This window comes from Cutaneotrichosporon oleaginosum (genome assembly GCF_008065305.1).
Source record: "Cutaneotrichosporon oleaginosum strain ATCC 20508 chromosome Unknown ATCC20508_contig02, whole genome shotgun sequence".
Lineage (NCBI taxonomy): Eukaryota > Fungi > Basidiomycota > Tremellomycetes > Trichosporonales > Trichosporonaceae > Cutaneotrichosporon > Cutaneotrichosporon oleaginosum.
The window spans coordinates 2,617,193-2,631,307 of NW_027072171.1; the positions used below are offsets into that span (position 1 = coordinate 2,617,193).

General features: G+C 61.2%; 9 protein-coding genes across 9 annotated transcripts; 6 read left to right on the plus strand and 3 right to left on the minus strand.

The window, feature by feature from the left end:
- Positions 1-160: 160 nt before the first annotated feature.
- Positions 161-795, plus strand: COLE_02721 (60S ribosomal protein eL20; the record flags this gene model as incomplete). Its single annotated transcript, XM_018424673.2, has 3 exons — positions 161-234; positions 281-395; positions 466-795. The coding sequence occupies 3 exons, from the start codon at positions 161-163 to the stop codon at positions 793-795; spliced, it is 519 nt and encodes a 172-aa protein (XP_018274917.1).
- Positions 796-1,367: 572 nt separating this feature from the next.
- On the minus strand, positions 1,368-1,931 carry COLE_02722 (uncharacterized protein; the record flags this gene model as incomplete). Its single annotated transcript, XM_018420589.1, has 2 exons — positions 1,368-1,733; positions 1,827-1,931. 2 exons carry the CDS (start codon positions 1,929-1,931, stop codon positions 1,368-1,370), a joined length of 471 nt encoding a protein of 156 aa, XP_018274916.1.
- Positions 1,932-2,020: 89 nt separating this feature from the next.
- On the plus strand, positions 2,021-3,035 carry COLE_02723 (uncharacterized protein; the record flags this gene model as incomplete). The annotated part of the gene is made up of 3 exons (XM_018421612.2): positions 2,021-2,201; positions 2,242-2,580; positions 2,611-3,035. The coding sequence occupies 3 exons, from the start codon at positions 2,021-2,023 to the stop codon at positions 3,033-3,035; spliced, it is 945 nt and encodes a 314-aa protein (XP_018274915.1).
- Positions 3,036-3,376: 341 nt separating this feature from the next.
- Positions 3,377-5,531, plus strand: COLE_02724 (uncharacterized protein; the record flags this gene model as incomplete). The annotated part of the gene is made up of 2 exons (XM_018421611.2): positions 3,377-3,751; positions 3,798-5,531. 2 exons carry the CDS (start codon positions 3,377-3,379, stop codon positions 5,529-5,531), a joined length of 2,109 nt encoding a protein of 702 aa, XP_018274914.1.
- Positions 5,532-5,548: 17 nt separating this feature from the next.
- COLE_02725 (uncharacterized protein) lies at positions 5,549-7,509 on the minus strand (the record flags this gene model as incomplete). The annotated part of the gene is made up of 8 exons (XM_018421053.2): positions 5,549-5,808; positions 5,841-5,904; positions 5,937-6,076; positions 6,109-6,258; positions 6,290-6,980; positions 7,012-7,078; positions 7,111-7,249; positions 7,281-7,509. The coding sequence occupies 8 exons, from the start codon at positions 7,507-7,509 to the stop codon at positions 5,549-5,551; spliced, it is 1,740 nt and encodes a 579-aa protein (XP_018274913.1).
- A 315-nt stretch (positions 7,510-7,824) lies between these two features.
- On the plus strand, positions 7,825-9,153 carry COLE_02726 (uncharacterized protein; the record flags this gene model as incomplete). Its single annotated transcript, XM_018425047.1, has 8 exons — positions 7,825-7,845; positions 7,879-7,944; positions 7,981-8,040; positions 8,075-8,125; positions 8,161-8,353; positions 8,389-8,876; positions 8,910-9,073; positions 9,123-9,153. The coding sequence occupies 8 exons, from the start codon at positions 7,825-7,827 to the stop codon at positions 9,151-9,153; spliced, it is 1,074 nt and encodes a 357-aa protein (XP_018274912.1).
- A 174-nt stretch (positions 9,154-9,327) lies between these two features.
- COLE_02727 (uncharacterized protein) lies at positions 9,328-9,961 on the plus strand (the record flags this gene model as incomplete). The annotated part of the gene is made up of 3 exons (XM_018425658.1): positions 9,328-9,538; positions 9,770-9,897; positions 9,932-9,961. 3 exons carry the CDS (start codon positions 9,328-9,330, stop codon positions 9,959-9,961), a joined length of 369 nt encoding a protein of 122 aa, XP_018274911.1.
- Positions 9,962-10,029: 68 nt separating this feature from the next.
- COLE_02728 (uncharacterized protein) lies at positions 10,030-11,381 on the minus strand (the record flags this gene model as incomplete). Its single annotated transcript, XM_018424672.2, has 5 exons — positions 10,030-10,940; positions 10,972-11,097; positions 11,137-11,194; positions 11,230-11,284; positions 11,317-11,381. 5 exons carry the CDS (start codon positions 11,379-11,381, stop codon positions 10,030-10,032), a joined length of 1,215 nt encoding a protein of 404 aa, XP_018274910.1.
- A 228-nt stretch (positions 11,382-11,609) lies between these two features.
- COLE_02729 (uncharacterized protein) lies at positions 11,610-12,071 on the plus strand (the record flags this gene model as incomplete). The annotated part of the gene is made up of 2 exons (XM_018424671.2): positions 11,610-11,998; positions 12,038-12,071. The coding sequence occupies 2 exons, from the start codon at positions 11,610-11,612 to the stop codon at positions 12,069-12,071; spliced, it is 423 nt and encodes a 140-aa protein (XP_018274909.1).
- Positions 12,072-14,115: the final 2,044 nt, after the last annotated feature.

The following is a 14,115-nucleotide window of genomic DNA, read 5'->3' on the forward strand; positions in this document are numbered from 1 at the left end:
AGGCCTCGGAGTCTGTCTCGTCTCTCGTCTCGCTTCTGTGCGCGTACCAACTTCGGCGACCTTCCCCCCGCCTTTGCCTAGCCCGACACGCGCGAGGTTGCGTCCTGAGGAGGCGCGCGCGGCACCGACAAGTTCGTGTGAACATCCGCTAACATTCAGAATGGCTCGTTTCCAGGAGTACTCTGTCGTCGGGCGCTCGCTCCCCTCCGAGCAGGAGCCGGAGCCGAAGCTCTAGTGCGTTTGATCTTGCCGCTTCGAGAACGCGCGCGCTAACCCGCAGCCGCATGCGCATCTTTGCGCCCAACGACGTTGTCGCCAAGTCGCGCTTCTGGTACTACCTTCGTCAGCTCAAGAAGTCGAAGAAGGCCCACGGCGAGATCGTTGCCCTTAACGTCGTGCGTACTATAGGCGTGTGCCATGCGCACACGGCTTCCCCTATGCGAGACCCACCAACTCACACCACAGATCTCGGAGAAGAAGCCCCTCAAGGTGAAGAACTTCGCCATCTGGCTCCGCTACAACTCGCGCTCGGGCACCCACAACATGGTCAAGGAGTACCGCGCCCTCTCGCGCGCCGAGGCCGTCGAGTCCATGTACCAGGACATGGCCGCCCGCCACCGCTCGCGCTTCCGTGACGTCCAGATTCTCCGTGTCGCCGAGATCGAGAAGACTGTTGACATCCGCCGCCCCTACATGAAGCAGCTCCTCCAGAAGGACCTCAAGTTCCCTCTGCCCCACCGCCTCACCAAGTCCAAGGCTTGGTACGCCGCCAACCGCCCCTCGACCTGGGCGTAAGCGTGCGCTTGTATACTTTTTGCAGGTTGAGCCCCGTGGTGCGGGGTTGCGAGATGGAACCTGTGCACCTGGATCCGAAACAGGGTGATGAGCGAATGAGGCAAGGAAGAAGGAGGAGGAGGATGGTTTTGGGGATGGAGGATGGGATGGGTGCGCAAAAGTACACGATCACACGAGTCTGCCGTCAGAACGGCATCTGCGATCTGCGAGCCGCTCTGACGACAGTGGAGAGCGTGCGCTCATCAGCTTGCTCAGTTGTCCGAATTGTTTGTGGTCAGGAAAGAGACTAACCAGCTGGCACAGACATGCAGATATGCGTCTTCGGCCACTATACGTTTATTACAGCGGTGGAATCTCGCAGTGGCGACAACTGTGCTCTCCTCTCTGAGCAGGGAACATGAATACATATATGTAGACTATAAGCGCGTGCCGTGTCGCCAAGCCGCAGCTCTGTCACTCTCAACCGGGCGCGAAGTGCCCCGAGCCGTCAGAGGCGTCACGAAGCGACGCGCCCACGGCCAACCGTCTCCCAATCGGCATCGCGCCTAGCGCTGCTGGTTCATCGTCTGCCGTCAGCGCCCCCGCGGCATCATCTCACCTGGGTAAACGTCGTGCTGCTGCCCGAGAAGAGCTTGTCGTCCTCGGTCGTCTCGTTCCGCTTGCGATGGTGCGACGTCACCGTCGGCGCCTTGAGGTAGTTCTCGAAGCCCTGGGGTCAGTGCTCCGTCCGTGACTTGAAAGATCAGAAGACCCGGGCAGAGGGAAGGCGCGACGAGGTGTTTGGTGGGTGGCAAATCGCACATCCGCCTCCACGCATCACCCCTCCTTGACCCTCGCCGCAGCGCGCCGCATCCCACCTTGATGATGTTGCCGCCGCTGGCCGCCGTCTCTTCGAGGTAGCTTGCCTCCTGCGCCCAAATCGTCGCCTCGATCGTCGCCTGTGGTCAGCGGATAAAATTGTGCTGCCCCCCTCCCCCCGCCCGCCCATCGACGCAGCGATCCAGCGAGCTCCCAAGCCAAGCTGCACGCACAAGGTTGACCTCGAGGGCACGCTTGCGGCGCTGCGCCGCCTCGATCTCATGCAGCGCGGCGGCCTGCGCCTGCTTCGCGTCGGCGGGCGGGCCCTGCGTGCTCATGATGAATGGTGCGGTCGGAAAAGCCGGTCCGATGAGGAATCTATTTCGGCGCCCCAACTCTCTCTGTCATCAACAACCACAACTCCACCATGACCGTTCCGAACGATGCCAACGCCGCGCGCAAGCCTCCTTTCCTGCGCTCGCGCGACGAGTACAAGACGCTCTTTGATAGCGTGGACACCTTCCTCCTCGACTGCGACGGCGTCATCTACCACGGGCCCGTCGTCGTGCCAGGCGTCAAACGCGTGCTGCAGATGATGCGGGATGCGGGTGCGTGCGCGGAGCGGGCGCGCCACCGCGCTGACCACAGGCAAAAAGGTCATCTTCGTGACGAACAACGCGACAAAGTCGCGCGCGATGTACAAGAAGACGTTTGACAAGCTGGGCATCCCCGTGGACGAGGCCGAGATCTTCGGCAGCGCGTACGCGTCCGCAGTGTATATGCGCGAAGTGCTCAACTTCCCCGAAGACAAGCGCGTGTACGTCCTCGGCGAAAAGGGGCTCGAGGACGAGCTCGATGCCAAGGGGATCAAGCGGACGGGCGGCACGGACCCGGAGGACCGCGTCTTCCTCCCCTCCATGGACTTTAGCGCGTACAAGCCTGATCCGACGATTGGCGCGGTGCTGTGCGGCTTCGACAGCGGTATCAGTGAGTGCAGCGCGAACCCGCTCACACCAGACTACAAGAAGCTGTGCAAAGCGTACTCGTACCTCCGCGACGACCCGTCGGTGCACTTCCTCCTCACGAACCAGGACAAGACGTTCCCGACGAACGGCACGACGTATGTCGGGTCCGGCTCGCTCTCGGCGCCCCTTGTCTTTGCACTCCAGGGCAAGCGCGAGCCCACCGTCATCGGCAAGCCGAACAAGCCGATGATGGACGCCATCATCGCCGAGCACCACTTCGACCCCAAGCGCGCCCTCATGGTCGGCGACAACCTCCTCACGGACATTGCGTTCGGGAACAACTCGGACGTACGCACCCTGCTCGTCATGGGCGGGGTCACGCACAAGGAGGAGGTGTATGGCGAGAACCCGTCCGAGATCGTGCCTACTTTCGTCATGGAGAGCCTGGGCGATCTCGAGCAGCTCCTCGACAACTAGACTAGAGTAGAGTGTCAGATGATGTAGTGCAAGCGACGGGGCGGGGGCGTGTGGGGAAAGGGAGGTCACTGACAGAGCAAGCCTACGGCCAGCTGTCCGCGATTACTACAACAGCCGGAGATCGGCAGTATGGCAACAGTGTCGTCTCTTCATCCTCGGCTTCTCTTACTGTTAGTGGGCCAGTCTGCTCCCTCGAGGTGCTCGCTGCATCGCGGTGTTCTCATGTGTGGTGAGTCGCACATGTGGGGTACCCCGCACGATTCGTCAAAGTGGGGCAGCTCACACCTCCACTGACACTTCCACCAACAATCTCAATTCAATCGGGCAACCACCCAACCACCATGGACATCACGGACTTGACGGCCCCCTCCTCCCCCGTTCCCGAGGACGCCCCCGCGCCCGTCGCAGGCCCCTCGGCGCCGGCGCGCAAGTCGGGGCGCAAGCCCAAGCCCAAGGCCGAGCACTTGACAGCCCACACAACCGCGTTCGTGCCCAATCTCCTCAACATCCGGAACCCGCCTGGCGACTTCCTGCAGAAGGAGAGCAACGTCGAGGTGCGGCGACAGGTCGTGCTTGCGCGAAGAAAGGAGCGCGAGGCTGTGCAGGCCGAGGAGGCCGCGCATGCGGCAAATGGCGCAGAGGCGAACGGAGGCGACGTGAAGGATGAGGTCGTGCTCACGGCCAAAGAGGAAGAGGAGAAGCGGAAGGAGGAGCAGGTGGGTTTCTTCGCCATGCTCGCGCCTGGAGCCTGCTGACACGCAGCAAGCCCGCCTCAGCCGCATTCTCATCATCCACCCCGGCTCGCGCAATCTGCGCCTCGGCCGCGCCTCGGATTTCTATCCCCACGAAGTGCCGAACTGTATCGCGCGCCCGGCCTCCGCGCCGGGTGGACACGACCCACCAGTGCTCGGCAAGCGCGTGGCCGACATGGACGACAACATCGGGCACCTGCGCGAATACTTGCGCAACAAGTTGCGGGCGAACAAGCTCGTCACGGATGCGCGGGACGGCGCGCGCGTCAACGCCGCGAACGCAAAGGCCAAGCCTGAGCCCATTCCCGAGCACAACGACCCGTACCGCGTCGACTGGACCGAGGTGGATGGGCGTCCGTTCGTCGTGGGCACAGAGGCACTGCGGCTGGCGGACAGCGCGGGCTTCCGCGTCCGGTACCCGATCCACCAGCGAGGGTTCAATTCGCGCGACTGGGCCAGCCCCCAGCTCCTCCTCGACGACATTTCACTTATTATCCAAGAAAGCCTACGGACAGAGCTTGGCATCCGCCCCAAGGACTACAAGGACTATCGTGTCGTGCTCGTCGTCCCAGACTTCGGGGACCGGCTGTACGTCGAGCAAATGACGAACGTCATGCTCAACATCATGGGATTCAAAGAGATCGCGATACACCAGGAGAGCTACTGTGCGATCTTTAGCGCGGGCATGTCCAGCGCGTGCGTCGTGGACATCGGCGCGCAGACGAGCAGCGTGACGCTCGTCGAGGAGGGCATGGTGAACCCCGACACGCGCATGCGCCTCTCGTACGGCGGGGACGACGTGACGGTCGCCCTCGCCGCGCTGCTCCAGCGCGCCTCGTTCCCGTACAAAAACCTCAACTTGGCACGCACGCAAGACTGGCTCATGATGGACAATCTCAAGATCAAGCTCGCGACGCTCGAGGAGCACCTCGTCGCGAACACTCCCTGGGACTTGTACGTCGTGCCCGAGAAGGGCTTGACGAACAAATACCTTTTGCGGACATACGACGAAAACGTGCTTGCGGCACTGAGCTGGTTCGACACGCGCATGATCGATTTTGAGACGAAGCGCGAGACGAGCTTCACCGTCGTCAACCCGGACGTGAGCGACATGATCAAGAGCCCGTACGGCGAGGCGACGGCGGCGATGCGCGCGTGCACGACGCACCTGCTCCCGTCTGCGCCGGAGGCGCCGAGCACCGCGAGCACGCCGGCGCCGCCCGCCCCCGTGAGTCCCGGCAAGAGCGCGCCGACGACGCCAGCGGAGAAGAGCGCGACGCCCGCACCCGCGACGCTCGCCCCGCCTACGGCGGCGCATTCGTCGGCCGCAACGCCCGCGCCGGACGCCGAGGGCGACGAGCCGCCCGCGTTCGACGTCGTCTTCGAGGCGTCCAAGACGCCGCTGGACGGCGCGATCGCCGCATCGATCAGCGCCACGTCCTCGGACAACAAGGTGCGCACAGCCGCATCTTCCATCCTCCTCGTGGGCGGCGGGAGTGCGCTCAAAGGCCTCGCGCCGTTCATCGCCGACCGCCTCCCCGCCCTCCTCAGGCAGCGCGGGTATCCCATCGACCACGTGTCGATCGTGCCGCCCCCGCGCGGCCTCAACCCCAAGTTCATGAGCTGGAAGGGCGCCAGCGTCATGTGTAACCTCGACCTGGTCGTCGCGGACATGTGGATCGGGCGCGATGAGATGGACGAGCTCGGCGCACGCACCCTCAAAGACCGCCTACCCTTCTTGTAATCTAATATGCATGTAGTCTAGAGCTCTGCCATCTCGACGCGCTCGAGCATCCCGCGCCGTTCTTCGCGGTCTGGTGGCGCCGAGGGGCCGAGGCGCGCCGCCCAGCGCGCAGGGAGGAGGCGCGAGATGTCGTCGAGGAACGCGGCGTAAGCGTCGCGCAGCGTCGCGCCGACCCCACCCTCCTCCTCTACGCCTTCGACACGGCTGTAGCCCCGCGCTTGGCGCGAGCGCGAGCGCGCAGTGAGGTAGTACATCGGCACGCCGGCGGCCATGAACACTGGTGTGAGCGGCGATAGAGCTGGAGCTTACCGAAGGCGGCGAGGCCTTCCCACGGCGCGGCGAAGATGGGCATGAGTAGAAGAAACATTGCGATCTGCGTCAGATTCCGTACGGGGCTCGGCTTACCATGCAGAAGATGATTGGCGTGGTGATCCACGCTTTGTATGGCCGCTCGAGGTGTGGTTCTTTGATGCGCAGGTACAGCAGTCCCAGGACAGTGACGAGGTACCATGTCCAGCTGGTGACCGAGAAGAAGTTGACGAGTTCTAGTGTCAGCTGGGATAAAGTGCAAGCTCACTCCTGAACCCGCCGCCGAAGATGATGAAGAATGCCGTGAGGGCGGCATTCAACGCCAACGCGTAGTCAGGCGTCCGCCGACGCGCATCAAGCTTCGCAAATACCGAGGGGAGGAAGTGGTCGCGCGCGGCGGCGTAGATGAGGCGCGCGGCTAGTGTAAGTCACGAAATAGCGTTGCTCACTGGTGTAGAACGACCCGTTGAGAGCGCCGAAGCAGCTAATCGCGACGAGGGTCGAGAATACGAGGCTGCCCAGCTTGCCGATCGTCGCGCGGCCAAAGTCCAATGCGACAGTGTTCGAGCTCGCCACAACCCCAGGCGGAAGGGCAATGAAGTAGCTCACATTCGCGCTGAGGAAGAGGATAAGCACAATGGTCATGCTGCTGTGCAGAGCGCGGGGCAGATCGCGGTCAGGGTTGGTCATCTCGCCGCCGACAAACGAGCACTGGTCCCATCCGTCGAAAGCCCACAGTCCCGAGTAGAGGGCGATAGCGTAGTCGCTCAGATTGGTGCTGGAGCCCTTGAAGACGGAGCCGCGGGCGAATGATTCACCCGCCCCATTTCGGATCAAGTAGAGGAGGCCGAGGACGCCGACAAAGATCAGGCTCCCGATCTTGATGGCGGTCAGCACGACAGCACTGTGTGTCCCTGCTTTAGGCGAGATCAGATTGAGCGCGCTGATGACGATAACAGCAATACACGCGGTTACCTTGAACGTCCACTCCGGCACGACGGCCTCCGAGGAGCCGGTGACGGCTTGGTGAATCATGCGGTTGACATACTCGCCGAAGATGAGGGCGATGATGGCACCGCTGCCAGGCTTGAGCGTCGTCACGGCTGACCAGGTGAACAAATACGAGAGGAGGGGACCGAACTGGTGTCAGCCGAGTAGCGGTCTAGCTCACCGAGTAGGCAAGGTAGGCCTGCGCACCGCCACTGAGCGGGATGGCGCACCCAAGCTCGGCGAAGGACCTGGGGGTCAGCTCTCCCAGCGAGTCACTCACGTGGCCCCCGTCCATGCAAGTAATCCGGATACGAGCCAGACGACCAAGCTCGCGCCCACGCTACCCACAGAGTCGACGACAACTCCAGGCGACGCAAAGATACCCGAGCCAACCTGCATCCCGACGACGAGCGCCATGCCTGGAGTCAGCCTGGCCCCTCCCCGCCACACCTTGCAGCAACCCGACATGTTTATGTTCCGCCTGCTGTTGTTCTTCCCCTGACAAACTGAGCGGTAACAACGCATGCTCGAACTCGAACCCGCCGAGCGTGCTGATCGTGTTGGTGCGCTCGAGTGCCAGCGGGCCCTGCTCGAGCTCGAGCGCGCGCAGACTCGGACTTGACGCGCTGCTTGACGGCGAAAGAACGCGCGAGATAATCGAGGATGGCGAGGAGACCATGCTAGCACATCTCAGCTTTGTGAAGAGAGTGGAAAGTTGGAGGGTTGAAGGTTGCGTCTCAGCGGGAAGATACCGTGGAGGCGGCCCCAGGCACGACGTGCCTCAATATCAGAAGACGCGTCGGGTTACTGGATCAAGTTGTCTTCACATCTACATCTTCCAACTCCTCTCATCATCCACATCGACGCGTCTGACTCGTTCCCAGCGCCGATTGCACCGACATAGCTTGGCGTCTATCCCTCTCTCACGCCGCGCTATCAGCTAACTCTCCACCTTTACGCGTCTTGATCGCGTCGCACCCTCCCTTCAATCACCATGTCGCTCTGGGTTGACAAGGTGAGCCGCAGCTTTGATGATGTCTGACGCCAGTATCGCCCGCGCACGCTGGACGACCTATCGTATCATGAGGAGCTCTCCTCGCGATTGCGGTCACTTGTGAGCCCTGCGCTGTGCTGTATGGACTGACAATAGGCCGCGTCGGGTGACTTTCCGCATATTCTCTTCTACGGCCCATCAGGCGCCGGCAAGAAGGTGTGCTACACAATCCAACGCACGCTGATACCAGACACGCATCATGGCGACGTTGCGCGAGCTGTATGGGCCTGGCGTGGAGAAGGTGAGCTCCCCAGTGGGAGGCATGACTGACCCAAGCTCCGAATCGACCAGCGCGTCTTTGTCACTCCATCGAACCGCAAGCTTGACGTCAACGTGGTCCAGTCCAACTACCACATTGAACTAACGCCGAGCGACGTTGGTATGTACGACCGCGTCGTAATCCAGGATATCCTCAAGGAGATTGCCCAGACGCAGCAAGTCGATCTGAATGCGAAGCAGAAGTTCAAGGGTGAAGCTTTACTTCGCCTACGCCGCTGACAGCAGTCGTCATCATTAACGAGGCGGACGCGCTGACACGCGACGCGCAGGCTGCATTGCGCCGCACTATGGAGAAGTACATGACCAATATGCGCCTGATCATGTGCGCAACGTCTACAAGCAAGATCATCGCCCCTATCCGCTCCCGTTGTCTACTTGTGCGCGTCGCAGCACCCACCGACGAGCAGATGGGTGCGGTGCTCAACCATGTGGCCAAGAAGGAACGATTCGCCCTTCCATCTGCAGCGGCGGAACAGATCACGAGTGCTTCGGATGGGAATCTGCGCAAGGCGCTGCTGGTGCTCGAGGCCATGCGGATGCAGCAGCCGGATATGCGCGGCGGCGCCGATGTGGCGCGGCCTGACTGGGAGACCTATTGTGTCAAGGTGGCCGACAGCATTCTGAGCGAGCAGAGCCCCCAGCGCCTCCTCGATGTTCGCGGCAAGCTTTATGAGCTTCTGTCGCACTGCATTCCGCCAGCTGTTGTTCTGAAGGTGCGTCCAGCAGCGTAGTTCCACTAACAGCAGACCATTGCCGAGCGCATTGTCGACCGCGTCGACAACGAGCTCAAGCCTCAGATTGTGCATTGGGCGGCACACTACGAGCTGCGAATGCGCCAGGGGTCTAAGAAGATCTTCCATCTCGAGGCATTCTGCGCGAAGATCATGATGGTCGTCAAGAACTTCAACGTGTGAGTGCGCGACGAGCTCGGGCGAGATCTTGTCTTGTTCTAACAGCAGGATGGGGGTGGTCGACGACTGGGACGTGTGATAGATGTAACAGATGTATTCTAGGCAGTTCAACGTTCAACACAGCGCTCACCATCACTTCCGCTTCGGCCTCTATCATGCTTGTGTATTGATTCCGGCGGAGACCCCACCAAATGACCCCGCCCTCTTTTGGCTTACTTCGCCGCATCCCGATTTGCCCATCGCTTCGTCCACCATGTCCATCTCCATGTCCGCCCTCCGCTTCCGCGCGCTCGCCCGGCCACTCGCCGCCTCCTCGTCCTCCCTCCGCTTTGCCCCCTCCCTCCTCGCCCGCACCTATGCGTCGCGGGCACCAAGGAGCGACATGGGTGAGGGCGAGGCGGCCATCTACAAGATGCTCGACGAGGCGTTCCCCGGCACACGGCTCGATGTGCAGGATGTATCTGGTGAGTCACCGTGGCGTGAGGGTGTGGCGTGTAGTTGCCATCATCCGTGGCGCACTGCATGCAGTGGCGACGCATCGAGCCCCACCATCGGTGCCGTCTGCGCTGGCTGTGGAGCTCGTGGAGGAGGGCACGAACGTTGGAGCGTGCTTGTACTGCCGCCCTTGGCAATGCTTCTCTCGCCCTCCGACCAGTCTCACGGCTCCGCCCACTGCGCGCCTCCGCTGACACCAGGTGGCTGCGGCTCCTTCTACGCCATCTTGATATCTTCGCCGGCGTTCAAGGGCCTCTCGATGGTCAAGCAGCACAAGCTCGTCAACGAATGCCTCAAGGAGACGATCAAGGGGATCCACGGGCTGCAGGTGAGCCCATATCCGACGGCATCGCTGACAGCAGCTCAAGACCATCCCTGAGGACAGCGCGTAATGGTACAATCTAGCATATGCATGGCACTACTGACAATGATGCGGACGATGACACGGTCGGATCAGGGATCAGTCGGTGGCGGCGGGCGTGGCGGTGCCGGTGCCGGGAGTGTCGGCGTCGGTGCCGTCTGGGGTCTGGCCGTTAGTGGTGGCGGCCTTCTTGGCCTTCTTCTTCTTGTTCTTCTTCGCGCTGGCACTCAGGCGCGTGAGGATCTCATGCCCCGTCTCCGTGATGAGGATGGTCTCCTCGAACTGGGCCGAGCGGCGCCCGTCGAGCGTCACGGCCGTCCAGTCGTCCCGCCAGTGGTCGAGGTTAGCTGTGCCGAGGTTGATCATGGGCTCGATCGTGAACACGTGCCCGGCCTCCATGCGGCCAGGCATCTTCGAGTTGCCGTAGTGCACGATATTGGGCGCGCAGTGGAACAGGTTGTGGATCCCGTGGCCCGTGTACCGCCGCACGATCGAGTATCCGGTCGGCTTGATGATCTCCTCGATCTTGTTCCCGATCTCGCGGTACGCGACGCCGGGCTTGCAGATCTTGATCGCCTCCTCCATCGAGCGCTTCGTGGCGGCCATGAGGTCGAGACTCTCCTGGTCGACCTTGCCGACTGGGTACGTCGCGTTCAAGTCGCCGTGGAAGCCGTTGTGGAAAAGGGAGACATCGAGGTTGACGATGTCACCCTCCTGCAGCGGGCGCTGGTCGGGGATGCCGTGGCAGATGACCTCGTTCACGGAGATGCACACCGACTTGGGGAACTTGGAGTAGTTCAGCGGCGAGGGGTAGCAGTCGCGGTCGATGCATGCTTGGTGGCAGATGGCGTCGAGCTCGTCCGTCGTGATTCCCGGCCGGATGAAGGACGCTGTGTAGTCCAACACCTCGCGGCTCAGCCGGCACACCTTGCGCATGCCCTCGATCTCCTCGGCGTTGAGCACCTTGATCCCGCGCTCGCGCACGGCTTCGCACGGGCTGAATCCGTTCGCTGGCGTCAGCGATGCGCTAAAAAGACTCACGGTCATCGGCGTAGTCCGGTCGCTGGATGTGCTTGGGCACGACGCGCTTCGGCGAGAGAGGGTACACCGGCCGCATCGTGCCAGTGAACGGGTAGTTGCGCATGTTGGCGGGGAGGGTCGACGTCTCTGAGTGTCAGCGCAGCTGTGAGCGTGCGGGAAACGCACTGTCGCTCTCCGCGTCCACGCTCATCTTGACAATGTTGTGCACGATCTTGTGCGTTCCCTTCCGTCAGCCGCGCTCGCTCAGCGGCCACTCACCCAATTCTTCTTGAAGCAGTCCTGGTCGCAGAAAAAGCTGCCGTTGATCCCCAGCCTGTCGTCAGCTCACGCACGCGCGCGCCGCACTTCTTGCAGTTGGGGCACTCGAGGCGCGAGGCCTCCTTGACCTGGCAGCCGGCGCAGATGGTCATGGTGGGTAGGTGGCAATTGGAGAAGTGATGAAGAGAAGTTGTCGCTCACGTGGGCAGGCACAAGCGAGTCCCGGCCGCCATGTAATTTCGGGCGCCCATTAGGACTGTTAAGATATGTCCAATATCATTTGCCGCCGGAAACTCTGGGTGCCCCGCCTCCACCACTCCACTTCCAGCGCAACTGAGCCTCTCGCTCGTGACTTCCCACCCTCCTCTCAACTCGCCTCCATGCCCCTCCCCCGTCTCGCATCCATCGCGGCGCTCGATCACCTGGTCCTCACGGTCCGCTCAATCCCGACCACAATCAAGTGGTACGAACGCCTCGGGATGCGGCACGAGCCGTTCCGCACGCCCGGCGGCGTGCGCCACGCCCTCCGCTACGGCCTGAGCAAGATCAACCTCCACGAGGCGGGGAACGAGTTCTCGCCGCGCGCAAAAACCGCACTCCCGGGCACTGCGGATCTGTGCTTCCTCATCGACGATGATGTGGGGGACGTCAAGACGCGCCTGGAGAAGGAGGGCATCGAGATCGTCGAGGACGGTGTTGTGTCTCGCACGGGCGCGCGGGGTAACTTGTTGAGCGTGTATGTGCGCGATCCGGACGGGAACTTGATTGAGTGAGCTGGGATGGCGGGGTAAGGGTGAGCTGATGGCAGACTGTCGAATTACGAGGAGGAGATGCACGCGTGAAGCGGATGATGGCTCTAGTAGTGGAGGGTGAGGGTATTGCTTGGGCGGGATGAGCGAGGCACTTCTGGATGGAGTGTGGCCAGTGTGAGTTTGAGACGTTCATGCGGAAAGGCTTCTGACACCAGACCATCGACAACTTAAGGAACGAGAGAACGTAGCGCTACGAATATTTGATGTACAACTACAAGTATTCAATTTCGCTGGCCTTTGAGTGCACAGGGATGACTCTGCTCAGCATCGCTTCCAGGTAGGCGGATTTGTCCCGGGTTGAGGTTGATGATGATCTTGCAAACAACAACAATCTGACAAAAATCACATTTGTGCTATTGATGTTATGGAAAGCACGCGCCCACGACACGTGCGTCTGGCCACGGAAAGAGAGTGCTCATGTCTGACTTCGCTTGAGAATGACTCGTGCCCTGGTAGTGGTGCATAACGACAATACAATATGTTGTTCACACAACTCACAAGGGGCCTACAAGTCGAGATGCCGCACCAGAGGTGGTGTAGGGCCCGTACTGCAACGAGCGGGGGCAGGGGTTAAGGCGAGGAAGGAGTCTTGTCTGGTGTCGGGCGTGCATGCCCACTTGCCCCGTCAGGTATCGAAGGACGGCGAATCGTTGAAAGACGAACATGCCATCATACCCGCTTAATCGAGCTACGGCCTCAGAGCTTTCAGAGGGTTTCAGTCAACCTTTGTGACGCAGGACACACCGCTATGTCATAACCAACCAAGACTGACAAGGAAGGCCGAGAAGAGTAATGCCACACTCAACCGCCATCTTCTCCCCGCGAGTCTCAACCTTCCTCCAACACCTACTTTTCAATGCACTGCTCGAACGTCATTGCTGTGTCGAGGTCACGCCTCCTCAGCGCCTCCTCGGACCTCGAACAGCATCATGAGGCGCCCCGCGCGCACCAATGCGACCCCGAGTCTGTCTCAAACATCGGCGAGATGGCCGAGCGGTCTAAGGCGCTGTGTTAAGGAGCTCAAGCTTCCGCAGTCTTCGGACGTGGGTTCGAATCCCACTCTCGTCAACAGGGTATTCAATTACCCAGCCTTCTTTTTCGCATCTCGCACAGGCGGCCTGTCGGCAGAACGGTGAAAGGACATGGTGGGTGAAGGAGAAGGAGAAGCCGAAACTTTGGTTCCGCCGCGGAAAAATAATCCCGTCTCCGCTCGGCGCTCGGAGATACGCCGGCGGATCTGGAATCGGTGGAGGGCGTCTGCCCACAGCCCTTTGGATCAGCCGCCCGTGCACCGTTCTTTCATAGTGCTGGCGCTGTATGCTTGCTTCTGCGGCGGATGCTCACAGTTAGCGTGGTCAGATCTGAATTGAGAGCGCTAGCCAGCATATGTCCATAAGAGCATGCATCTGGCTTCTGAGACCGGAGACCGGAGGCTTCGAAAGCTGGTTCCGTCCGAACTTGCTGTAACAATAATGACACGGCGACATTGCGGGCTGACGCAAGGAGGCCGAGGGCCGAGGGCCGAGGATGCCTGCCAAGGTTGGGATGGTCTGTGTTTGAGAGCTTGAGGGGGAGTCACAAGAGCGCAAGGCGTGAGGAGGCTCGAGGTCTTGTTGACAAAATGGCCTTGGCTGTTTTACCTTGTGCCGCTCGGATGCAGCCCTGGACGTCGTACGCCCTGGATACCGGTGCCAGCTTGCCAGGAAGCGAGGAGCGAGGAGGGGGGAGACGGCGAGGAACAAGAACAAGAGAGAACTCGCACCAAATGTGACGAGGGCGATTGGGCGACGGCCGAGGAGCGGAGGCCGCAAGAGGCGAGGCGAGCGGCAGGTAGATACAGCGCGCACCGGCTACTCGGAGGCTGCATTGCCAGCCGGCATTTGCATATTTATCCGAGGTATAACGTATCTCGTCAAATCAACAACTAATTCTCATTATTAGTGATATCAGTGATATTAGGGATATTAGCAAGACCTAAGGCCATCATTTGGCCGCTTGCGCCGATCTCGCTGCTCCGCCTCACCACCGCTCACTCTTCCCTCACTCGCAATCCTCCACTCGTCGTCGTCGCCAT